General features: G+C 52.7%; 1 protein-coding gene across 1 annotated transcript in view; it reads left to right on the top strand.

Annotated features, from left to right (window-relative positions):
• Positions 1-26,151, top strand: part of LOC148091368 (trafficking protein particle complex subunit 9-like) — a 116,914-nt gene that overhangs the window by 36,548 nt on the left and 54,215 nt on the right. Inside the window, exons 4-5 of the mRNA XM_087825193.1 lie at positions 15,892-16,045; positions 21,744-21,834. Of these exons, the coding sequence (XP_087681319.1) occupies positions 15,892-16,045; positions 21,744-21,834 (245 nt within the window). The remainder of the gene's footprint in view (positions 1-15,891; positions 16,046-21,743; positions 21,835-26,151) is intronic.

Below are 26,151 nucleotides of genomic sequence, written 5' to 3'. Positions count from 1 at the left end.
GCGGTCCTGCTGTGTCCCATCTTGCCACACGCCTTGGCCTGATCCCTCTGGGCCAGGGGCTCTCCTTCTCCATTGTCCCGCACGTTCTAGCTGTGTCTTTTGCTTCATTTACACTTCTGTTTCCCCCATTTCATGAAGATGTTCATTTCCTCCCATCCGGTACTGGGAGGTTTTCACAGAATGAGATGTAGAGTGAAGACGGGGAAATGGCGATACTGGTTGGAATAGAAAATGACAAAATTGCCCCAATTAAAATAAACTTTAGTTGTGGCTCCTTCGGTCTTTCTCTGTGCAGTGACTCATGTCACTTCTGAGAGAGATGACAGAGAAGATGTATTAAGAAAAACTGGAGTCACACGGCCATTCAGAAGCAGAGAGACTTCCAGTCACCACGCTCCCTGTGCCCGTGGCGGTGCCCGTGGTGGAGCCCATGGTAGAGCCCGTGGCGGATCCTGTAAGGCGCTTTTGGTGGGGGGGAGGGTGAACGGAGGAGGGTGTGTGCCAACCAAGGACCCCGGTGGATTTCTCTGCTCTCAAGTCCCGCGGGTGCGAGTCGGCAGGAAGGGCGCCTCTCCCGGCGGGCGTCGCCAACGCGCTTCCCCGCCTGCCTTCTGAGCCCGCAGCCGAGGCGAGGCCGCACTGCATGCTGCCCAGGGACGGCGGCGTCACCCCGTGCCAGCTCCTGAGAGCCCGTGGAGTCGCCGCAGTGGTGGTGATACGTGACATTTGTGTTAACATTTCCACTTCACGCTCTGCCCTCCGCGCCCGTCCTTCACGCCCCTTCCATGTGCCGGGAGCTCTTCGAGGGCCGCCCCATGCCGTCCTGCTCCAGCCTGGCCGCCACTGCCCCACTTTGTGCGCAGGGGTCCCACCCCCTTCGAGGCTTCGCCTCTCGTGCAGGCCCTTCGCTCCGTGGCTGGCACTGTGGGCGCTGGCCCTCGCCGCCCCCTCCCAGGAATAGGCTTCTTCTGTTTGAGTGTCCATTAGCCCTACACAATCATATGTGCTCATACTAGAAAGTACGGAGAAGTCAGAAGAAGGTGATGTTTAAATCACAGTGAATCCCACCACCCAGAGAGAATGTCCTCACTGCCAGATCCACCCACGTTACGTCAGCCTGGTTTATTTATACAAAATCAGGATCACTTGTGAGCACTCTTTGTCTCCTGTCTCCACAATAGAGCATGGCTTTTATCACTGTCCCCCAGGAATGCAGCTCTCCATGGCTTCGCTCGTCCCACCAACGTGGTTTATTGAAGCAGTGCCCTGTTGGGGACACGCTGTGGCATAATCTGACCCTTGCCCACTTCCTGCCTGACTCCAGCCCCCGAGACTCTGCTCCCCTGGTCGCCCTGCTGAAGTGCCCAAGGATCCCGAGTGTGCTGCTCGCTCACTGCCCAGCCCTGGTCCTGGATGCCCTGCCTACCCCCTCAGCAGGGACTCCCCTCCGCCTTTGGAAGGTTCCAGGCTAAGAGCTTTCCTGCTGTCCCACAGGGGCCTGCAGTCAGCTCTTTGACAACATTTGTCACATCTCTGTGGGGTGAGGCATGTGCCCCTCCCATGGTGACTACCGTCATGGGGCCTGGCCACATGGAGGTCACTCTACGGAAGGCTCCCAGGCTGCTTCGTGGTCCACCCACCTGGTGTCCCTGCCCTCCCCTGTCAGGTCAGTGCTCCTGAGCTCCTGCGCCGACTGCACTAGCTCTGGATGCCAGCAGTGCTCTGGACTTCTGCATCCTTTCCTTTCATTTTGAGTCACATCGCTGCTCCCGGTGTTCCTGTAACCCTTGACAAATTCTCTGTGAATGAGGGAAAGAATTGAAGCATAAATCTTCTGAGAGCAGCGTTTTCTAATCTGGACCTGTGGCAGAATGACTCTGGGTGGTTTTTATTCTTTATTTTCAGCAGAGTTTCTCTGACAGGTCATCGTCATTGGCGATAGAGCAATAAATCATGGCCTTCGTTTCTCATTTGCCACTTTTGTTTCCCTCCCTCTTCTAGCCCCAGACCTGTGATCCTCACTGACTCTTGATGAGACATGATGGCCAGAGCCTCATCTTATCCTGATGGGCTGACAAATTACAGAGATGTGTGTCTGTCCTCTTGGTTGCTTGTGCCCAGACTGCACAGATGTGGCTCTGCAGACAGGACAGTCTCAAGTCCATGGCCCCATCCAGACAGGCGTGGGCAGAGAAGGGAGAGCTTTGTGGGGACTCAGGATGGCTTAATCTGTGCAGAGAGAGCAATGGACTTGTTTCCTTTCACCTGGAAAGTTCTCGACACTAAACTGGGTGTCAGTGGCTGCTGTTTTAGCCACGTTTAAAGCACAGCAGACCTGAGGAAGAGTGTTCATCTTCTTTCTAGACTCAGATCACATGTGATTCCGCCAGTAAAACCTCGGGTGTGAAGACTGCCATTGTTTGTATTTGCTTTGTCACTAACCCCACAGTCCTCAGTCTCCTCCTTTGTGAAATGGATGTTACACCTGCTCCCAAGGTGTTGTGAGGATTGGGGGAGCATGGTCCTCGTGTGGCAGGTGTTCAGGCTATGGCTGGCATCTGCCACCCATGTCCTCCTGTTCTGAGCATGCAGCTGAGCCCCACGAGGCTCATGATTGTAGCAGCGGGGCTGGAATTGTCTGCAGGCTGCTGAGAGGTGAGAGAGTGAGAGCCGGGCCTGGCTGGCTGCCTGTGCTGGACAGCGGAGCCATGCAGCCAGCAGGCTATGGCACCCGAGGGCCAGTTCCAGCAGGGGCTTGCCCTGCCCATGCCTTAGTTTCTGCCTCTGTGTGAGGGGCACTAGCAGGTTGTGATGAGTCCACAAGTTAACACAGGTGTCCCGTACGCTGAGCGCTCACGGTGTTACTGTTGTCATTTCCTCCTCGTGGTGACGTGGTGTGGCCTCCTTCCCACCTCCTTCCTCATCTGAGCCTCCCCCAGGAACGTCTCAGTGTCTAAGTGGCCTCCAGTCGCTATGACTGGTTGACAGTGAAATCTCTGTATGAGTTCACTCCTCTGTGGGGCCAGTTGTGGGATGCCTCCTATTGCATCTGACAGGTCTGGAAGGATTGAGGTTGTCTTCGAATATTTATCTTGTCACTATTACCTTTCTGCCCTTTGAATGTCTTGGCTAGATAAAAGGATGGTATAAATAACATTTGTCTGTTTCCCTGAAGGCCTGTGGAACTTTCCTGTTCACTCTCCTGAATGCAAAACAGGAGCTCATTTCCAAAGCTTTGATCTAGTCATTAACTCTCTTGTTTTCCAGTGCCATCCAAGGCAGCCAGCCAACCAACCTGCCATGGTGGGGGCCTGCCCAAGAGAGAACTGTTTAGGATGCATTTAGCTGTTTGTACAATTGTTGACATTACTCGTCAACCACAGGCCGCTCTGGCTCCTGCCCTGGCCCCACAGCCTGTCCCATGCGGCAGTCAGAAGGGAGGCAAATGCATGTTAAAGTAGTCCCCAGGCCCCATGGGGCATGGCCCTCCATGAGTATCATCCCCTTACCCATCCCACCTGCGACCTCCAGGTGATCGCAGAAATAAGGGAAGTGAAGTCACGCTTGTCCCACACCTGTTCTGTACCATCTACAATGCTGTTATCTCACCTGTGCACAGGAGCGGTTTAGAGAAACAGCAGAATTCACTCACAGTGTTCGTCATTTCTTTCCACACCTCCCAGGGCTGGAGAACCCTTCATCTACTATACCCCATCTTCCAGATGAGCATCCTACAGGTGCCATCCGCATCTTACAGATGAGCATCCTACAGATGCCCCACCCATCTTATAGATGAGCATCCTACAGATGCCATCCCCATCTTATAGATGAGCACCCTACAGGAGCCGTACCCCATCTTTCAGATGAGAATCTGCAGGTGCCAACCTCCATCTTCCAGATGAGCATCCTACAGGTGCCAATCCCCATCTTCCAGATGAGTACCCTACAGGTTCCAACCCCTGTTTTCCAGATGAGCACCCTACAGGTGCCATCCCCCATCTTATAGATGAACATCCTACAGGTGCCCCATCCCATCTTACAGATGAGCATGCCGCGTCTTGGACCCTCCAGGAGGTTGAAGTTTGCAGAGCTGGGAAGGAGGCTAGAAAGACAGCGAGAAAGGGTCCCAGCATCCCCTCCTCACCTCTTGAACACCTGTGGCTAACCCTGCACAGCCTTGCTGGGGCTGCAGTTTCAGGCCAGGTTCCTTGGACCCTGTCCCTCTCATACCCACATGTCACACCATGGATACACATCCCAAAATTTGCAGGACACATGCACAAGCATGTTTTAGAGGTGGCACAGTCAGCATGCAGGCTGTGGAAACCTGCAAGTCAGGGCTCTCAGGAGAAAGAAACATCTGGGGACTGAGTGGCTGCCTGAGGCAGGAAGAGGGCTGAGCGGCTCCTTTTGAATTTTTTTCTAATCTGAGGCCAGCACTGTGTTTGAGATTGGCTATGTGATATAGTTATTTAAGGCATCTATCTTAACTAAAATCTATCAGATTTTGTTGTATTGTGATGACTCTGAAGTTAAAGTATATCCCTTCATTGATCACTACTCTGTCCTGTGCTGGGCACAGCTTTAGAGACATCATTGTCTAAAATGTGACAGACACGGTCCCAACCTGTGTGCTTTTAGTTAGGGAAGTCTCAGAAAAGCATATTGTACCTTTACAGGGTTGTTTATTAATCATTATATTTTTAAAGAGAATCACTTTAAATTTTGAACTAGAGCTAATGATAACTCATTTTCATTAAGTACTTGCCAGTCACAAATTGACACAAAGTAACTGAATTGCCGTCAGAGTGTTTAGCATGCCCTGCCCTCCTGCAGTCGGTACCTTAGGAGCTGTGGGATGGACCAGTGCGGTCCCCCAGGGAGCCTCCAGGGCCCTGGAGATGTGGGCGTGAGACAGCCACAGAAGCAGCAGGAGCAGAACGGGATTCAGAGGGCTCGCCTTCATTGCCCCGGAATGTGAACTACAGTGGCGATGGTGCTGTGGAGGCAGGAATGGTGCCATGTGCGTGCAGATGTGTAACGCGGTCGAGGCACAGGGGTGTGAGGGACAACCGCCCCAAATCCGCACAGCAGCTGATACCTGGGTGCACTAAGTACTCACTACGCCCTGAGGGGCGGTGGATAGTATGGGGAGATTGCCATCTGTCACCCAAGGAAAGCGGGGTCAGGGAGTTCAGGCACTTGCCAGACCAGGACTCACACCCAGGTGTTTCTGAACAGAGAAGCTGCTCTTCTCCAGCGGTTTAGAGCCCAAATGGTGGAGGCTGCTAGTGCTGGGCGGCACATTTACACTGTGCTCTGGCACAGTTCATAGGAGAACTGAAATACAGTAAACTGCGTGTATTTATGGAGTACCGTCTGATGAGTTTTCACTCTGTAGACACCCAGGAGTCCCTCCACGTGGTGTGTCCTTGCCTTCGCCTGGCTTCTCTCACCCCTCATGGTAATTTTGAGATCCACCCATGTCGTTGGCACGTAACAATGTTCATTCCTTTTTATTACGGACTAGTGTTTCATTGTGAGATTACAGTACTCTTGGTTTATCCCTTCACCCGTTGATGGACTTTGGGTTGTTTCTACTTTCCGGCTGTTACAGAGAAAGCTGCTCTCACCTTGGAGAGTGAGTCTTCGTGTAGACATGTTCTCGTTTCTCTTGGTAAGTTCCTCGGGGCGGGATTGCTGGCGCATGGGATAGGCCTGTGTATGTATAACTGTCTGAGAAGCCACCAAGCTCTTTCCCGGCGGCCATGCCGTCTTCTGCTCCCCACGTCCTCGCCAGTATTGGAATGGTCAGATGCTTTCATGGTCGCCGTCCTGCTGGGTGTGTCTCTCATGGTGATTTTGAGGTGCGTTTCCTAGGTTACTGCTGGTGCTGACCATCTTCTCAGACCTTTACTGCCCAGTCTCATACCTGCTTTTGTGAAGCTTGTTGGGTTGTTGATGTTCTTAGTGAGTGCCCAGAGTTCCTGATACAGTCTGGACACAAGCCTTCTGTCTGATCTTTGTGTCTCAAAGACTTTCTCTGTGATTTGCTTTTGAAGATGAAAAGTTTTAGATTTTGATGAAGCCCAGTTTGTCAATATTTTCTTCTGTGACTTGCTGTTTTTGAGTTATAAAATTTCCTTTTGCCTTTTTAAATATTTTCTGTCATATAGTCCCATTTTTTTTTCTTTTCACTTCTTTCTAAATTGCCGGGAGCTTGGTTACAGCAGCCACTGTGGAGCCTCCACCCGGCAGCCCAGCACTGGCATCCTGTGGGGTCGGCATCCCTGGTTCCTGAGGCTGGGCCACGTTTCCCTTTTTTTTTTTTTGCTTGGACATCATGAATGTTCCTTTCTGTGGACTCTGACTCTGAGTGTTATTTCTAATGACCCTCTGAACAATACTGATGGTCTGTTTGGCAGCATCCCATCTGGTTAGGCTATGGTCACAAATTCTGCCTCCCTCCTTGGGTGGAAGTCAAGACCTTGGTTTCTCTAGCTCAGCTTCCCAAGCCTCTGCTCCGTGGGCTTTGGTCTGTCTCATTGTCACCTAGTATATTGTTAACCACCAGCCCTGGGTGGTAGCACCTGCCAGTTTCTACAGTGCAAATGCTTCCCCTGTAGCCAGTTTCAAGCTACCAATGTGATATCACTAAACATAGTGTTGGGAGGAGATTCCAGCAGTTGGCTCGTGTGAGCTGGTGCAAGCTGGCCTCGGCGCACTCTGGGTCTCTGCTACCCTGTGCTCCTTGGGGCCCGGCTGAGATACTAGTGCATGGGTCCAATGCTCAGTCCAGTTCTCCAAGTCTGCTGTGCTGGTTGACTGGGTATGCGGGGGGGGGGGGGTGCGGGTGAGTCCCACAGATGGCACCCAGAGGTGAAGGGACCAGACTGGGAGGGGGGCTCTGGGTACCTTCCTGGGGAGTCTGTATTTCCTGTGTGCCCTGTGTTTCCTCTGCTCCCCGTGGCTGGCTCAGGTGGAGGGTGTATGCTGCAGGGTGGAAATGAGGCCAGCCACCAGCGCTGTTGGTGTGCGTGCTCAGTGCTCAGCACATGCCTGCGGCACCTTCAACCTCACAAGTGCACTCTGAGGTTACCCTTAATTTTCCAGTGAGGAAGTGCTGCAGGGGCTGATTGATTGACCCTGATGACACCAACATGGAAGCATATCTGGGTGTATGTGTCTCTGCAGCCCCAAGCCCACCTTCCATCACCTGCCCTGAGCTCTGTGGGGAGGGAGCCAGAGGACACACAGTGCGCCCTCCCTGAGCTTGCCACACGCCTTTTGATTGTTTACAAGGGAGCTGAGCACTTCCTGTTCTTGTTTGCTTTTTTCTTTTAATTCAGGGATTACAAGGTTTAATTCAGAATCGATGGAATGTGTAATTAGATGTAATAGCACTTTTTTTACTAATGGCAACTGATTTAGTATGATTGAGGCATTTTGTTAACAAAATGGGGCATTTCACTGCCTTAAAACCAGTCGGCTCTGTACCGAGCAGCTCCCTCTGGAAGGATAATACTTTAGCCACATAAAAGGCTTCCGGATTCAACCAGTACTTTCTATGGCACCTACTTCATGCCAGGCCATATGTCAGGTGCCAGGAAGGTGACCTCTGTCCACTGGGGAGAAATATGCCAGCGATGCTGGGCTTTTCAATATTTGCTTCATCAGAGACACTGGAAGCACAGCATGGTGGGAAGGGGAGCTTAGCCATTGCAGGTGGGGCTAAGACCTGGGGCTAGACCAGCGGAGTGCTGAGTGTTCCTGTCCTGGTGAGCAAGATGTAGAGGTGGTGCTGGTGGCAGGAGGTGGTCAGAGACCCTGGCAGAGCCTGGGTCACAGAGGCTCATGCTCGAGCTCTCTGGCAGGGTGCAGAGAAGCCCCCTCTGATCCATGTCCTTGGTGTCAGGTGCGAGTGGAGGCGAGTGTGTTGCTGCGTTTCGATGATGGTACAGTCATATCAAGAGCTTTATCAGAGTAGCTGACTTTTGAAATAATGAGGACTGACTTAGGCACCTCTGCAGTGAAGCCCAAGGTCTTGGTGTGTGGAGGAGTCCTCACTTCTCACCATCCCTCCCACTTGAGTTCAGGTCTCCAGGTTCTTTCCGGGGTCACTGCCATGCCCTGCTCTCCAGGGCCCTGCCCATCTCCATTCAGCACCTCCACCAATACATTCCTTCAAAACCCTTACTCTAGGCTCTAATGGTGCCGCTCCCCTGCCTAGACCTCCCCATGGCTGCAAGCTGTGCTCCCTCAAGGCCTCCAGGCCCCACCCATGTCCCCACTCCAGCCTCCTCCTGTGCCCTCCGCTCAAACCCTGCTGACTTGCAGGTCGCAAGGCACAGGGTGTCGGACAGCGCAGGCCCGTGGTCAGCTCCACCTGGCTCAGGCTGGGCTTGGACTCTTCCTCCTGCTCCCCGCCAGCCTCACCCGGCATCCCGCTGACCCCTACTTATGGGATCTTGGCTACCAGGCCTCCGCCCCCCTGTCTACACCCCTTATGATACTGGGAGCTCCTTAGGAGTCTCGGATCCCCCATCTGTAAACCCAGGAGCCACCATGCCCCCACGCGGGTTTCACGGGGTTAAGTGAGGAGAGGCTCCCATGCTGCCCAGCGCAGTGGCCCCCATTTCTCTTGTTGCAGCCCCTGCATGAGCCCCACAGGGGAAGAAGCTTAGAGAGTTCATGACCCGGAGAAAGGCTGCACAGTGTCAGAGACTTGCACTGAAAAACAGCCTTCCTGAAATGTGTATTCAAATTGTTATTTTCTAAAGGAACCTCCTTTAATTCTTAATCTGGGTTCTATAAATAGATCTGTATTTTTGTTGCAGGCTTGTGAATGTTATTTTGCACACAGATGATACTCAGGCAATTTCTGATTTATAAATCCCTTTGAGAAGTCACACCTCGGGAATTTTGTCTTCTTGCTGGCAATTTTGGTTTGGAAGGGGCCACTGCACCAGCCTGAAAACTGGTCCTATCATCAGCCTCTCCTCTCCACCCGTCCATCTGGCTGCCTCAGCCGTTCTCAAGCGCAGGGTGACTGCTGCCTGCTTCTGCTAAACCTCAGCCCCTTGGTCCACAGAAAGCTCTAGGAGCTCCGGCAGGAAACCGCTTAGCAGGACACAGAGGTCTTCAGGCGTCTGCATCCATTTTTCTTGCGCACCTTGGTTCTGTTCTCTGGGGAAGCAGCAGCCCTTGGGAACAGGCCAGTTTATATGCAGTTTGATGGGTTCCTGGGCACAAGGTGAAGAGGCAGGGAGGGGATGGCAGGGCTGGAGCTGACTTTGAATGACATTGTCATCCAGGTAGCGCCTGTATGAGGAGGCAGGAGGCCTAGATGAGAGCGTGGGTATGGGGCAGGTCCACAAGTCCCGAGCCGCCCTGACTGCAGGGCAAAGGAAAGGAGGACTCACAGGCCATTCAGGGGGAGGGGAGAGAGCAGGGGCAGGAGGGGGGTAGGCTGGAGGCAGCATGTGTCTGGCTTGGGGTGCATTGAGTTTGAGATGCCAGTGGGAAGACATAGCTGTAATAATAACAGCAATGAAAGAATTAGAATTTCTAAATGGCTTTCTTATTAAGAATACACTGTTCTAAGTAATCCATAGGTGACAGTCACCTCTTCTTAGGTGCATAACATGCTAATTTCACAGTTGACAAACCTGAGGGTCATAGTGTTCAGGACATGCTCCCGAGTCACAGTGTGAGAGCTTCAAGTAGAGTTTGGTCTTCTGGCCAGAGAACAGAGTCCAGCAGAGGTGATGCAGGCATATTTGGGCTGTGTCTTGGAGGCTGCCAGACATCCTGGGACTTTCTGGGCACTGCTGTGACACAGGGCCATGTCTGCCTCATGCACACCTACTCCTCCCTGAGGGCCGCACACCACCCTGGGGCCTGAGCCCTGTTTTCCTGCTCTGTAGAATTTGGATGTTAATAGTGATACGTTTTATGGCCTGGGTGGTTGTGACCATGAAGTGAGTCCTCGAGAGCCTGGCCTGTGAGGAAGTCCTTGGTGAGGGGACACTCCCCAGGTTCAGCTCCACTTATGGGGACATTTTCATACAGGGAATTTTCTCCATGGATAATCCCTGTGGCACTGCTGTCCTTCCACATATCTGTATATTCTCACCCACCTTGGAAACTGGCGGAGCACCAGGCCTAGCCTGCCGTGTGCCGGCAGCTCACCCGTGGGATCCGGCTGCAGCTCTTCCGAGAAGCTGTTTCAGGGTGACTTAGCTCAGCGCCTTCTTTGCTTCTGATTAGCTTGAGGAGGGAAACTGCCGTGGCCGGTCTTAAATCTAGATTTCAAAAGAGATTCCATCTATTTCTCTTGTGTTCTTTCTTTAGCAACAAAGTAGGAAAAAACCTGTCAGAGGTGGTCCAGTTGTGTTTTCTCTTTCTCTCCGACTCTCTGGGCCGGCAGTCACACTGGCCCGGGCTTGCTGGCTCCTCCCCCCCCCCCCCCCCCGGGCTCTGTGGAAGGACGCTGTGTCCACGGAGACCTCACCCTTGGTGGTCACGTTATTGCCTGCGCCTGTTTCCTCATCTGCTTTGTGACAACAGGAACACTCACTCCAAGGACTACCTGTGTAGTAGTTGCAAATACTCAGCATGTGTTGTTCCCGCTAGTTGATTTCCTTCCCTCCCCTCCTGTGGGGCCCCCTTTTCCATGCTGCCCCTTTGGTCTCTCTTCTTAAAACTGGCCTTCATTCAACAGTCCTTCCAGCGTGGGCCCGGCTGCCCAGCTCTGTGACCATCGCCTGGGCAGCAGTGAGGAGGAGGGCGTGCGTCCTGTGGTGAGGCCCTCGCCTCCCCAGTGCCCTCTGTCCAGTCTGAGCGACATCCAGGGTCTGTGGTCGCTGTCCTGCTCAGCCATGTTTGGCTCCCTGTGGTGATGGGATGGTCCTAGATGGTCCCCCACCCCCTACCTGTCCTGACTGTCTCAGCTCAGCCAACACGGCTTGCCAGCTGCCCCTGAGGGTGCTCAGGCAGCTTTACCTGTCCACTCTCTGTAGCTCCACAGCACCCTGAGCATCTTATGTCACAGCCTGCCCCCCATCTAACAGTATGCCACTCCGCACTCCATCTCCCTCGGGAAGGCAGGTGGGGGTGGAGAGCAGCGAGGCCCTGTCTGGCTGGGTCTAAAGTGCACGGTTAGTGCACAGGGAATGTGGGGGTTAGAGCTGTGAGGAGAGGCCACGCCAGTATCTATGCCGAGGGGCCCGTGAGTACAGAGAGGGGCCTGTGAGCGCCTGAGAATCTGGCTCTTTACACTGTGACTGCAGTGGGCTATTTTCCCTCAGTTCACCCCTCTGTGAATGGGAGTGGTGATGCAGGTTCTCCTAAATAAAAATGAGATAATGCACATACAGGCGCTTTCTCGGCACCATCTGGGGTCTCCTCACAGGTCCTGTGCTCCTGTGCAGCTGGCTGGGGCCACACCAGAGGGTTTAGGCAGAAGCTGCCTTAGCAGCAAGAGGCCACTGTCCCCTGACAGCTACTCCAGTCCCCGCCTGTGGCCTTTGCTCAACTCACAGAATCAACACCGGAGGTGTAGGTTGGCCCGAAACAGCCTTCAGGTATAGCTGGGGAACTGAGAGTCGGACAGACTGAATTCCTCAGAAACATGGGCTTCCACCGAGAGGAGACCCAGGCTCTGTGCGGAACCAGTGTCTCCTCAGCTTCTCCCTGCTGTGAGTGAAGCAAACTAGAAGGCAGGAAGGACTGACCCCAGGCCTAGGCATGCTTACCGGCTGCATGGACCCCTGGCCCAGCTCTCCATCCCTGCAGCTGTGCAGGACAAGCACCTGCCAGGTGTGAGCAAGGACGGACCCCTCTCGTCACCAACCACCGCAGGCTTCAGGTCTCCGGGCCTGGCTAGGAGTCGGCATCTCCCATTTGCCACCTCTTGGCCTTGGGCAGGTGACTTTATTTCCTGCAGCACGTGGACACAGTCCCTCCGTCGCTGCTGTGTGGATGGAGGTGATGGTGGTGAGGGTGCGGCAGGGCGGCCGCGGTGGGCACTGCAGCTCTGGTGGTGCTTCGATGGTGTCGTGTAGGGTGTGGACTTTTAGAATATGGTGTTCTTTTCTCTTCAATTAAAGAGAATAAAGAAGGTGTTTTTTATCATAATTGATCTAGGAGGCTTTAGGAGATTATCTTCTTCTCGGGCGTGACCCAGAGTCATGTTCACGCCATCTTCCTGTGGGCTGAGAGCCCCCCCCTTCGGGATGGAGGGCTTGGAGCCTGGCCACCCCCCTTCGCGTGGGCCATGCTTCGTGTGCTGCAGTGGGCGGGCTGGTGTTCCGCACACCATCCAGACGCCCGCGTGATGTGCCACTGCATTTAGAACCGCCCCCAGGCGACCCGTCACCTCCCAGTGAGAGTTCAGGGTAACGACAGGTGCACAGCCCTCTAATCGGACTCCTTGATTTGTATTTAGGTGCCCTCATTCTGACTTCCCTGGAGAGGTCATCAGCGGTTCAAAGACTGAATCATACGATATGGTATTTTAAAAACTAGAGCTTTTTTCTAATAGGCTCTTTGAAAATCATAGCACCTCTCTTTAGTGCCAGCTCTTGACTATTATTGTCACATTTGGCGATAAAATTAAACATGGAAATTGGCATTCAATAGTGGTATTAATTCTATTTAACTCTGACTCATCAAAGATAAACGGGATCGTTAGCAGCGGGATGGTCTGGGGAGGGGCCGGGTGGAGTCAGAACTGCCTGGGAGGTGTGCAGCTCCTCCTGGACAGCACCGGGGATCTCCTTACCTCCCCAGCACCTTGGCCTCTTTCTCTGTAACGTGGGGGCAGTAGTCACAGCAGCAGCCACTATTTAGAGAGTGTTCTTCGTGTACTGGGCATGGTGCCGACCACTTTGCATTGCCATTGTCTTAATCTGCACAAAATCTTACAAAATGGGGTTGATCTGCCACCATTGTGGGTGAAGAATCTGGGCCGCAGTGGTGTGTACCCTGCGAGGGCGTTTTATATCATGACTCGGCATCTCTCTCCCGGGAGGACATGTGCAGGGATGGCCGCGTGGTTGGATCTCATGGAAGAGTCAACACCGATAGAGTGATTCATAAGGTCGAGGGACACGCGTGGGAGCCTGGGCCTCTCCTCCTTCTGGGACTCAGGTAGGGTCTCTTCAGGTCACCTGGAGGGACCCTCTCAAAGTGCCCAGCATGTGCGCACACATTGTCCCTTCTGTTTACAGAGTGACTAGTGACTCGGCCACACCCTTCCCATTTTACAAAACAAGCTGGGCATAGGGAAGTCAGGGAGCGTGTGAGACAGCCATGGGGTTATGATCGTCAGGCCCATGGCTGTTTTCCTGTGAGGGGCTGGGCGGGGCAGGCGGAGAGCATCGCTGCTTCAATTCAGTGTCAAAACCTGGTGGCTTCATGGTTGGTAAGAAAAACTGGTAATGGAGAAAATAGGTGTCAAGTCATCCAGGGTACTAGGCTGACCTTACACTGGGCTGCAGACAAGAAATTTAAGCACAGCGGTGTTTATGACTACTTTTCAGTAGTACTTTTTAAAAATGAGAAATACCTGAGAGTCCAAAAATAGGGAATTAAATAAATTATGATGCAGCCATTTGATAGGATATTTTGCAGACTAATTAAAAAAAAATCTGTTGATTTCAGAGAGAGGGAGAGAGACAGAAACATCAATGATGAGAGAGTCATTGATCAGCTTCCTCCTGTCCACCCCCTGCTGGGGATCGAGCCCGAAACCTGGGCATGTGCCCTGACTAGGAATCAAACAAAGATCTCTTAGATCCTAGGTCGATGCTCAACCTCTGAGCCATGCCAGCTGGCAGACTAATTTTTAATGATGTGGAAGTGTTCATCGTATGTTAAGAGAATAAAACAAGTCTTCAAGTTTATGTGTATATACATATAAAATGATAATTACATAATGATTTATATATATGCACATATAGTTATTTAAACTAAAATACAACAGAGAAAGGACTACTGACCTAAGGTATTAAGATCAGGGTGCAGGATTCTGGTATTAAAACAGGGTGCTCTGTTTTCTTTATGCTTTTCTCTCTTTTCCAATCTTTTTCAGTATCCACTTTTATAATCAGAAAAGAGCAGCAGATGTAATTTTAGAAGATAGTTCTTGCTACACAACACGCTGTCTTCTGTGCTTGTTCTGGAGTATCTGACTCCGTGGGGGAGCAGAGTCCTAAGCTGCCTGCCCCGGCCGAAGGCCATAGGGCTAGCGACACTCCAGTACTTCTTTGGAGCCATCACAGCTCTGAGACCTCTTCTTTGGGTTCAGTCTTGTATTCATACACCCTGAGTACCAACCCCTTTCTCTCCTGACTGTTTCAGAGAATAGCCCCAAAGACTGAGCACCTGCTGGGTCTGGCTGGATATTGGGGCCCAGCACAGTCTGTGCAGCGATACAAACACTTTTATCCTTTGACTGGTGAGTCTCAGTCATCTGTCAGTTGGAACCAGAACTTTGGGGACCGGACATGGAGAAACCGCCCGCCCCCTCTCCCTTCACTCACCCGTGCAGCACACCTCTTTTGAGTACCGCTGCATGCCTGACTCTGCTGAGAGGTGCGGTTTCCGGTGTCAGTGAGACACAGCCCCTGCCCACGTGAAGGGCATGGTTAGGAGTGGAGGCAGAGCCGCAGCAGCTAATTTGAGCGCAGACACACGTGCTGGTCTGAGGACCAGGGAGCGCAGGTGCAGGTGCAGAGGCTGGGCAGCAGTGAGGGAAGGGGTGGCTCTGAGTTTGCTCGTTCACGTATTCAGAGGCTTGTTTGCCGTGTGGCTGCTGCGTGCCTGGCGTTACTCTGGGAGACTGTGGTAAACAGGACAAGAGGAGCTGAGGTCCAGTAGAATTGATAGGCAGTTAAGTTCCAAAAATAAATATTGACAGCTCACGATAGATTCCACGACAGAGCTGAATCAAATGCTGCCATGGAGGATAAGATGGAGGGGGCATGAGAGAGATTGTTGTTATAGACAGGTGGCCTGGGAGGGATACAGGGTTCCGGCTGTGCCAGGGGTCAGAGAGGAGTGCCCCTGGCATTGGGGGTGGGGAGCACACAGGCTATGGCAGGAAGAGGCTGCTGTGCTCTAGAAACGGCCAGAGCTCTAGAGGCCTGGGCACAGCCAGCAAAGCGGGGTTTCTTTGTAGAGAACATGATACTTGAGTGGAAAGTTGAAGGGTAGAGTGGCTCAAATATAAGTGGGCTGTCAGTGGGCAGGTGGGCGCAGGGGCTGTCAGTGCGCAGGTGGGCGCAGGGGCTGTCAGTGGGCAGGTGGGAGCAGGGGCTGGCAGTGGGCGGGTGGGCGCAGGGGACTGTCAGTGGGCGGGTGGGCGCGGGGGCTGGCAGTGGGCGGGTGGGCGTGGGGACTGGCAGTGGGCGGGTGGGCGCGGGGGCTGGCAGTGGGCGGGTGGGCGCGGGGGCTGGTGGGGTGTGGTGTGTGTGAGCCAGCCTGCCTGTCCGAGGATGAAGAGTGACAGGCGGGGCTCTGATGGTGAGGCTGGGGATCCCAGGGGCTTTTGGGATCCCCAGTGTTAAATAAGTGCTAGTCTACCTGAGGTTTTCCACGAGTCCTGTATGCATGCCCTGTTCCAGAATTTAACGTTTCTCTGGGCCCCTGAGCCTTCTCTGAGGCTAGAATCTATGAGCGTGTCTTCAGTTCTGTGCTGTATTGAACCAGCTCTGAAGCCAGAGCTGCCCTGGGAGTCTGTTATTTCGTTTTCTTGGAATGGATCCGTTATGAGTTACGATAATGATTCGTTACACTGTCTCATGCTGGCATGTGCCACTTCTCCCACCGTCAGCAGAAGAGAGTGCCCTCCTGATTAATTCTCTGCTGTGTTTCCCCTTCTCTTAGAATGGCTATTCAAGTGGACAAGTTCAACTTTGAGAGTTTCCCAGAACCCCCTGGGGAGAAGGGACAGTTTGCAAATCCAAAGCAGCTGGAAGAAGAGAGGCAGGAAGCTCGAGGCCTGGAGATCAGCAGCAAGCTGGGCATCCGTTGGCGAATCATATCCTTTTCATGGGGCCTGTGACACTTGATATACCCTGCTTGGGCTTTCTGACCAGAAATAGCTCAGAAATGCCACCTCTGGTAGATAGGACCAAGAGTCGGTGTTTTTCTTAGCCTCTCACTACTAGCAAGGCCCCACTAATGATGTATTGATTCAGGGTGAGGAGAGGCCTTGGCTGGTGAAGCACTGGCCTTGGATCACGGATTTCTTGCCAGTGTCGGCACTCGCGTTAGTGACAGGTTTGATGGCACACTGCTAACTGATACACTCCCCTCTCCCCCAGCAGTGCTCTTACATTTCACCTGCTTCCCCCGCCCCCCAGGCTGCGCCTCTTGAGTGTACTCAGCCAACAAGATCTGCAGCGATGGACCCCTTGCAGACTCCCCTGGCGGCTCATCGCACTGCCTGGCATTTTCCGTCCCATTGGGTCTCTGACACCAGGGAGCTGAGCTGAGATGCCGGTGCCCCTACTGAGATGAGAACAGCCCAGCGTCAGCATTCTCAAAGTTCACGATGCAGACTGGAAAACAGAGTCATGGGGAAGAGGCTCATTAATCACTGAAAGCATCTTTCCATTAGTGTAATTTCTATTTATGACAATTTGCTAATTTATTTGAGCTGAAGTGTGGCTGGACTGAGTCCCTGCACCTGCAGTTACTGCAGAGCTGGCACATGGGCGCAGACAGCCCACCTTCCTGGGGGGATGTCGAGGAGCAACCCTCACCCCAGCACCCACTCCAGGACGCTCACCTAAAGCGCCCCATGACAGGTTCCCACTTGGCTCAGTAGACTGTCTTAATAGCTGGGTGCTGAGAGTACGGTGCTGCTTTCCCCGGGTGAGGCCGCAGACTCAGGCCAGCAGGCTCTGAAGAGCCTGGTCACCCACTGGGCTGCATGGGCCCCAGCGGAAGAGCTGATTGAATAAACGTTTCCTCTAAAGTACCCGACAGGGTCATCGTGAACTTCAGTCACATAGGCAGACAGGATCTCAAATGCTGCTCAATGGCTTCAAAGAGTCCTTTGATTACAGTACCTCCCCAAATATTTTACTGCCAATGGCTGAGTGGATAATGGGAGGGAAGGTGCTTTAACCTTCTGCATTTTCCTTGCACCTGGCTGTGTGTTTCAAAGATTCAGAAACGAGCACTCATGGTTAGATATAACTGAGACAGCATGCATGCAAATGTTTGTAAACAAAAAGGCCCTGCACAGATATTGATTGATTAATTAAATTTAATTATAATGATGGATGACCAATAAGAGAAAATCCTTGCACAATAGACTGGGCTTCTTAAAAGCAGGAAGGATCTCATCTTGTTTGGGCTTTCATCCTTAGCAGCCCCCCACCCCCAACATATGTAGTGGGTATTAGTAAATTAGTAAATTCTCTAGTGTGGATGTAGGCCCTGCAGGGGGAGGCATGTGGGGCTACATGCGCACCTGAGAGGCAGTGCAGGACAGCTGTGCTAACATGTGCAGCATTCACAGCCAGGGAGGAGAGAGGGCTGGGGCACATCAGAAGGGATGTCCCAGATAAGGTGGAGGTTAGCTTCAGGGATGGGTGGATCATCACCAGAAAGACCAGCTGCAGAGGGCTCCAGGCAAGGGGGGCACTGGCCTCAGGCACTGAGACAGGAAGCAGTGCCTGGAAGCTAGGTGTCGTGGCTCACCGCCTCCAAGGTTTTGTGACAGGCAGGAGGTGTGAGCGACCTGTAGTTATTCCAGGTAACTGAGCTGTGCCTTTGAGGCAGGGACTGGTGAGTGTGGAGGGCACTGTGAAACACATTGTGGTTCCTCCTGAGTCAGAGACTGCCTGTGGGCTCCAGAGGCAGAAAATGAGTTGGGCCAAACTAAGCTGGGAACTTGCTTCTGGTTCAGGTGCGCAGAGCTTGCCAGTCATCACTCGTGGGTGTGGTCCAGGAGACTTGCAAGGCCTGTGTCGCACCAACCGTGACTGCACAGTTCTCCTGCTGCAGTCTGGGAGACATGAACCTATGGCTTAGTTGGAAGCTTAATTGCTGTGTCCCAGGTGACCAGAAAGGGCTTTAAGGGGAGGCAGGCTCTTCAGTACCTTGGAGAGCTCCCAGACAGGCCTCCCTCTGGGCTAGGGGAAGGAGGCTGGCTAAGCGCCTGTGGGGCCCTGGCTGGACCCAGACCCTGTGCCCAGACGGATCCTTGTTTGTCAGCTGGGGATCATGGGTCCTGGCTCCCAGGTTTACTGTGCTGAAGGTGGGGTCCAGAGCATGGGCTCCAGGGTCAGACTGCCTTGGTCCTGCCACTTCCTAGCTATGCCATTTCTTAGTCTCTGCATGGGCCTGAATTTTAAAAACTTTGAAATGGAAATGACAGTCCCTACCTTCCAGACTCCACGTTTTCAACTCTAACTTGAACATAATATTAATTGAGAAGATCTATGTTCAACACTTTCCAAAGGGCCTTTCTTGTGGGGAGCCCAGTGGAAATGTTCTTCTTGGTAGAAATGATAGGAATTATTGCCATTGTCATCATTATTTATTGACCTCTTGCCCCAGGTGCCAGGGTCTGTGTATATAAGGAGTAGCAGCCGCCAGCTCTGCCATCGTCACTGATGCTGGACCCGTGGCTGCGGCAGTGCCCGATGAGGCAGCTGTGTAACCGGCTGGCTGGCCAGCTTTGCACTGGTGCTCGGCTCAGACACAACACTGTCTTGGTGGCTTATGAGGCCGAAAGGGGGATGTGGGTGCAGGTAATTAGCTTTATTAGCTTAGCTGTATAATTTTATGGCTCACACCTGAAAGCAGATTAATACGGAAATATGCCGCTGGAATGGTTTGCAGAGCCTCGGTGCCATTTGGCAGATTTGCAATGACACACACTGACTTGCTCTCTAACTAATCATTTCAAAGCCCCACAGCCTGGCTGTGCTCGTTGGGAACTGTTTCTCTTCAGCAGGCACCAAGGTACAATCTGCCTGGAAAGCCTGGCACTATTTCTGTAATAGGAGGGGGTAATATGCCGTATTCTGAAGTCTTAATTTCACACAAGGAAATGGACAGGTGACATGGACCACCCAGCTGTACAGGACAGGGACCTGGCCAGGGGTGCGGGAGTGCAGGGAGGGGCCAGGCATGGCCTCTCCTCAGGGGCAGGCTCTTTGAGGACAGATGTGGGTTTATTTCTCTACAATGCCTACAGGGCCGGCAGAAACTAAACCCTGTGCAGTGTCCTGCTCGTAAAGATGGAGACCTTCCCAGCCAACAAATTTGTAACATTAAGCATCTCCTGTAGAGAAAAGTAAGCTTCCAGGAGCTGAGAGTGGGATGCCCTTTGCTCAGGAGTGTGGCTGTTTGCACAGATGATGTCACCTGGGGGCGGGAGGAGGAGAGGGAAACCCGTTGGCTTTACCACTGTGAAAGCTCCTTGGGATCCAGGGAGCCAGTGACCCAGTCACAGACGACTACCGATACCTTGACCCCCACTTGGGATCTATGCCCTGCCGTAGCTTCTGAGTTAAGGGGAGGACAAGTTTGCAGGTGCTTAGTCTATGACAGAGAAGCCTCATCCCTCATCCTGAAGGAAACAGGCCTGGTGCTTCCCACTCCCCACCCCCAGCCTGTGAGCCTGAGCAGCTGCTCAGAGCCTGGGGTGAGGGCTCAGAGGAAACCTTGGGGGCAATTTGGACAGGAGAGGCCAGCGAAGATGTGGGCAGAGAGGTGGCCTCTGTCCTGGAGCTTAACTTGACCAGAATTTCTCTCCTCATGAGCAAGGGCTAGCCTTTGCATGCCCTCCCCTTGTCAGTCAGTCACTGGTTGTGGACTGCCCGAGGGGCAGAAGTGGCTCTGTGGGTGCTTCTCCTGAAGAGTAGGGTGGGGCCCTCCTAACAGTGGTGAGAGAGCTGCGTAGAGCATCCCAGGCCTGAGCCCTTCCCCGTGCATGGTGTTGCGCCTGCTGTCGTGCCTGGGCTGAGTTAGGGCTGAGTAGTTCTCTGAGGTCCCAACAACCCAGGCGCCCAGCACCCATCAGGCTTCCCACTGTGCTGATTCCTAGTGAGGAAAAGAGGATTTGGTTTTTCAAAGACAGTGGAGCTAAGGGCACTGTGTCCCCACAGCTGCCTGGCACAGGCCTCCCTGAGGGGCCTCAGCCATGGTGACCCCCTAGCTGGGATTGGGGTGCCCTCGCTGAGATGTGATCTGAGAAGGGGAAGGACACAGAGCCACAAGTGGAGCACACCGATGACACGCTTCTCCCCACAGGCCTGTGAGCTGCAGTGGCTGGGGCCAGTCTTAGCTCTGCATCCCGGGCACCTCAGGGCCTTACCTTAAATGTCTGCTTGCTACTTACTTGTCGAGTAAATGAGGTGAATGAAGGAATCTCACCTCCCAGATCGTCACAGGACTACGTAAGGTAATTAACAGTGCATTGCGAAGTGTGTGGCAGTAATAATATCAGCTCAACACACAGGCTGTGTGTGTAATGAGGTGGAGAACATTTCATTTGGAAAATTCTTTTTAGGGAGAGAATTATCTTTGGGAGAAACGCTGCGATAAGTTGCTTGTGGCAGAGTCAGATCCCTATAGCAGTCCAAGGCCACAAGGATGAGGGCTGTGCTCCTGAGGTCAGGGGAGCGGGGAGAACGAGGCGAGCACGAGCGCAGGGCTGGCGCGCACTCACGGCGGCCCAGCAAAGGCCTGTTGCTGCTGCTAAGCCCATTTTAAAGATGATGGAACTGAGACCCACCCATGTTCACCAGGGGTGGTGCCAAGATTCAGAGCTAGGCTGAGTGTCTCTAGACCCTCCTCCCCCTTTAGCTGCCACGTGCCACCAAGAGGAGACGGTGAGCAGAGCCAGTTAGGGGCTTCACTCCCTCGGGGCCCTGCACCCCCTGCTCCCAGCCTCAGCCCCATCCTAGTCTACTTGCAGGGCTTTACCCTGACACGGCTGTCCTCACGCTTTGTGTCCTGTGTGCTTCTCGCCATCTGTGCCCCTCTTCAGTCAACCACCTGTTTTTTGAGTGCAGTTCCTTGCTAAAGGGAGAAGGAAGCCCCCCCATCCCGGAGGAGGTCAGGGACTGAATTCTCCCCTGTCGATCGCAACTTCAACATTGTGGCTTTGACTTACGTAGGAAACGGAGAGAGGTTTACAGATCCATTCCCGAGGACCACATTGACTGTTTAATGTTAGTGTCAGGGTGAGCTCTATTTTCTGCATTGCCAAGCCTAATTTCTTTCTGCCCATATTTGCCGAGAGACGGTATGAGTTCCTCCAGGATGAACTGCTGTCAGCGAGCCCATCCCCGGTGCTACGTGTAATTAGATCTCAGGCAGAACTGACAGACAGGAAACGGGCCTGAAACCGACGCGTCGGAAACGCACTTGGTTGTACTGAACAGAGAGCCACAGTTTGGTGCCTTACTAAGGAAAACAACCAGCCATGCTCTGCATTTCCCCAGCAAGAGTAGCTGGATTAAAATTATTTCACTGGACTTCTTACATCACAGTAGCTTCTTTCACTAGATCTGGGCTCTGGAGGAGAGAGGCACTGTTTTCCACACACACAGGTGATGTCCTACAGGTTGGTTAGACCGTCACATGAGCAGAGGACGGCATATCTCTGGTTCAGGTGGTTTCCTGACTGGGAGTCTGCCTAGAAACTTCTAGAGCTCCTCCTCCTGTCCTGGGGCCCCAGCAGGACTGCGTTTTCCTTGACTGAGGCTCACCCCTCGCTGAAGCGCACAGGGGAGGCAAGTGTGGAGGGACTCCTGAACCAGCTGGTCCTGGAGCACCTGCAGCTGGCTCCCCTGCAGTGGGGTGAGTATGGCCCTTTCCCACCGTGCAGCCGCTCTGGGCTCGGCTTGCTGAGGTCATCATGGAACCTGGAGTGGGGGAGCTCACCACGCCCTGTTGGTGTCTGCATCTCACCTGAGCTCAGCACCTCAGGAATGTCCCGTCAGCACAAACTTGTGAAAGGCCTAGGGCCCTCAAAGCACAGGTGCAGTGCATGTCAGGTGCCCCTCAGCTCCAGGTGCTGTAGAGTCTGTGGTCCTCCTTGGTGGCACTTGACCATATCCAAACAAGCATGTTTTCTGTAGATGTTTCTGGACTTAAGTGATTGGGGTGGTGGGAGGGAACAGGGTGTGTTACTTACTTCCTCTTAGCATGAGCTCTGACAGCTTTCCTTATGGTTGGCGTGGGAGCGTGTGTGTTTGGTTTGGTGCTCAGCCCACGAGAGAGCTCAGAGATCAACACTGGAACCACCAGCTTCTGGTGCACCTGGAATGTTGGCCCTGGTCTGTGCTTCCTTGGGCAGGTGGCCCAGTTTTCTGAGCCTCAGTTTCTCAGGTGTAAACTGGAGATGCTGACAGCACCAGATCCTTAGTGGGGGTTGAAGAGATGCCCTGATCCCAGTGAGTGTTTCTCTGACCTCTCAGAGACAGATGTGGGCCTGGCCTGGTGGGGGCCACTGGAATCCTCGTGGGGAGGAGGAAGCAGAGATTTTGGAGGGGTCCAGGACTGTGTGTGCCTTTGGAAGGCAGGGCAGGATGGGACATGACAGTGGTGGCAGGGCCATGGCGGGTGCAGGACAGGCCCTGGAACTCCCTGGCTGCCTCCTGTCCTAGTCCTGCAAATGGGGGTAGGCTGCACCTCCAGTGGGAGTCCCCAGTGGGTGCAGGGCCTGGTGTGCTCTCTGACAGTCTGTTTTGAGGGCCATTTCTGTAGATACCGGGTCGTGGTGACTAACGGGGCTGTCATTTACCACCCGCTTTGAGAGCCCCACTGCTGTGCCTCCTGCTGCCTTCTGAGCTGGACACTCTTCTCTGAGAGCTTCTTAGATACATCAGTGATTGGTCTGTGCTCCTTTTTGTTGGCATCCAGTGAATACAAATTAGGGGTTAGCTGCATTTTGGAGGGGATACTTTCAGCACACGTTCCCCAAATAGCCACCGGGCATATTGCACTGTGAGCTGGAGTCCCCAGCTGTGGTGTGCAGGTGGTGCTCATAGGCACGAGGGGAATGCCTACTCAGAGACAGTGACCGCGTGATGACTTGTGTGGGGCACCCCACTGCCCTGCTTCAAAAAGAACGACACCCTCACTTTTGGGGAGTATGACACAATAACCAGATTCTCCACGCAGTCTGTCCAACCACACAAGTCTGTGAGGTTGTTGTTATTTCCTTCTCTTACAGATTAGGAAACAGACTAGGGTTTGTTGCCTAAGGTTACATGGAGTGTGTACATTCTTTGATGGATTTATCCATTCATTCAGTATATAGCTAGCTATGGACTATATATTCTGCACCAGGCACCATCCTAGGTGCTGGGACCAGACGTAAGTTAAACTTGATCCCTGACCTTAAGACTCCCAGTCTGATGTGGGTGGAGGACCCAGGTTCAGTCACCAGAGCACCTCCACACAGCCTGGCGTGCGCTGCTGGGAGTTGGTGCAGGCGTCCTGGAAGCAGAGGCGAGAAGGCCCTGGAGCCTGACTCCTGCAGCCGCCTTGTGACGAAGAAGCCAGCCGTGGGCGTGGGCACGAGGCACATTCCTCTAACTCCCCGTAGGATGTGTGTAATTCATTTGCTCTGCACCTTTTGGTGGACGCTTAGGTGGTTTTCAGTGTTTTCTATCTTAAACATTGTCACAACAAATATCCCATCAGCATGCCCATCCTTATCGGATGCATCAAACTGGGAGACACTTACTTGAAATGTGGCAGTCTCTTCTAACACCTGCTGTTCCTGCATCACATTTGGTTTTGTTCACTTAGACATGTATTTTTTAATTTCCCGTATTTTCTCCTACTGCTTTCATGGGTTCATTTGTTTTAATATTTGAGTCTTTACTTATCTGGAATTTATTAATATCTGAAGAGTTAGGTATGGATCCTCCCTTTTTTCCCCTCCCAGAAATAATGTTATTTTGCACAGACTGCAGAAAAGTTGTAAATACAGTAGTGAGATTTTTTCCCCCCGAACCATTTTAGAGTAGGTGACGGCCTGATGCACCATCGTTCCCAATTTTTTCATGTGTCTTTGCTACAAATGAGGACATTCTCTTATATAACCACAACACAGCTGTCAGAGTCAGGAAATTAGCATCAGTACTACCAGCTAATACCTGGACCCTATTCAACTTTTGCCAGTTGTCCCAAAAGTGTCCTTTATAGCTAAAAAAAACTAGGTCTCATCCAGGATCACTTGTTGCATTCAGTTGTTATGTGTCTCTATCCTTGTCGGGTCAGGAACTCTTCCTGTCTTTCCTTGGCTTTTGTTACTTTGACGCTTTCAGATACTAGCCACCAGCTGTTTGTAGAGTATCCTTCGGTTTGGGATTGTGTCCTGGGTCCTGGTGATTAGATTTAGTGTGTGTATCTTTGGCAGGGATGCCACAGAAGTGATGCTGCACCCCCTGCACCTGTCTCAGGTGCCCACAGTTCCATTTGTCCCATTGTCAGTGACAGTTCATTTTGATCATTTGACTAAGGTGGTGCCAACCAGTCTCCAGAGGAACCTACTATCAAGTTCCTTTCTCTCTCTTTGTAATCAGTAAGTACTTTGTGGGAAAGTACTTTGAAACTGTAAATACCTGATTCCTCCTCATACTTTCCTTTGTCCATTTATTTATATTTGAATAGGTTCATCATTTCCTATGTTATTCAGTGGGTTAAAATGTTACTACTATTTATTTGATGCTCAAATTGTCTCAGATTCAGTAGTGGGAGCTCCTCCCAGCAGCTGGCTTCTCTGCCTCTTGACATGTCTCCATCTTTTACACTTCCTTGCTTTTTGGTACAAAATATTCCAGCCTCATCCTGAACTACCTGGGCCAGCATCCATTTTTCCAAGGAGTGTCAGTTCCCTTTAGTGAAGCCTGGTATTTAGCAACCAGGATCCAGACCTGAAGGATGGTCATTCCTACGGGAGTGTTTCTACTCCCATGCCTTCTCAGAGGACAGGGCCAGGAAATGGACATGTACTTACAAATATAAACACACACACCGAGCACCTCTGCCCATCCATCTATATGGACAAACAGGATCACACACTGTACCACTAACTGCTTTGTCCCCTTTCGTCACCTGCACCTCACCTCCTTGGCATTGAGAAGTCTGCTTTCATTAGCTTTGTTGTAGTCACTAACTTGTCAGTCCCCCTACGTACCAGTCACCTGTCTCCACCCAGCCCTCCCCCACTCTCCAGGATCTCAGTCCATTACCAAAGGGGGCTGGTATCCAGTACAGGATGGCTCTACTGACAGGAAACCAGCCTGAAACCGACATGTTGGAGGGTGTTGGGGCACTATTGGTACCCCCAGCACCCTCCCCAGTCCAGTATTTCGCCCACCCCTCAGGCTTCAGAGGTGAATCGCCCAGGAAGCAAAGGGGCTGCAGGGCCGCCTTTGGCAGGAGCCCCGCCTTGGCCCACGGTGTTCCCTCACCATCTCTTCACACCCTTCCTGGCTGGATGCATGCTTACTCCTCTGGGCCCAGAGAAACCGTGACTTCTTCTCAAATACCCCTCAAGGTGTATGACATTTTAGAAAATAAGTGATGGAGAACTCAGTCTTCCTCTGGTTCCCCATTGTGTCTTTACGAGACAAAGAAAGGCTTAACCCTGGTGCTTCCTCCTCGCGGAAAAGGCTGGGCTCTGCAGGCTTCCCAGCCGGCCCACTGCAGGATTGAGGGCGCAGCGTTTGCTGTAGGCGTTTGCTGAATGAGGTGTCTGGGGGTGAATCAGCGGGGGCTTCCTATGCAGTGATGAGCGCTCTTGTCTTCCCTGGATGAGCTTCCAAGGACAGCACAGAAAAGATTCTTGGGCACCAGCTGAGCAAGCGGAGCCTTGGACGAACCCGAGGAGCTAAATGCCTCGGGCAGGGAAGGTCGCTCCAGGAGAGGGACGAGCCTGCCTACCATGTTTTCATAGCCAGCCACCACACTTACGGGTTCTACCACTTTGCATTCAATTCGACCCACTCCTGTGGCTTTTTCTCACAGAGAAGATCAGACAAATGACCTTTGTCAGTATCCCTGGAAGCATCTACTGAGATAAGGGTGCAGGGCTGGGCCTTAGGGCCCCTAGCCTCAGGCAGGATTTCCACTGGAGCTGTCCCCTGACCCTACTGTGCA

This window comes from Miniopterus natalensis, chromosome 16 (assembly GCF_054644295.1).
Source record: "Miniopterus natalensis isolate mMinNat1 chromosome 16, mMinNat1.hap1, whole genome shotgun sequence".
In the NCBI taxonomy this organism is placed as follows: Eukaryota; Metazoa; Chordata; class Mammalia; order Chiroptera; family Miniopteridae; genus Miniopterus; species Miniopterus natalensis.
Note: the sequence above shows the minus strand (reverse complement) of the source record. Positions and strands in the feature narration are given on the sequence as shown.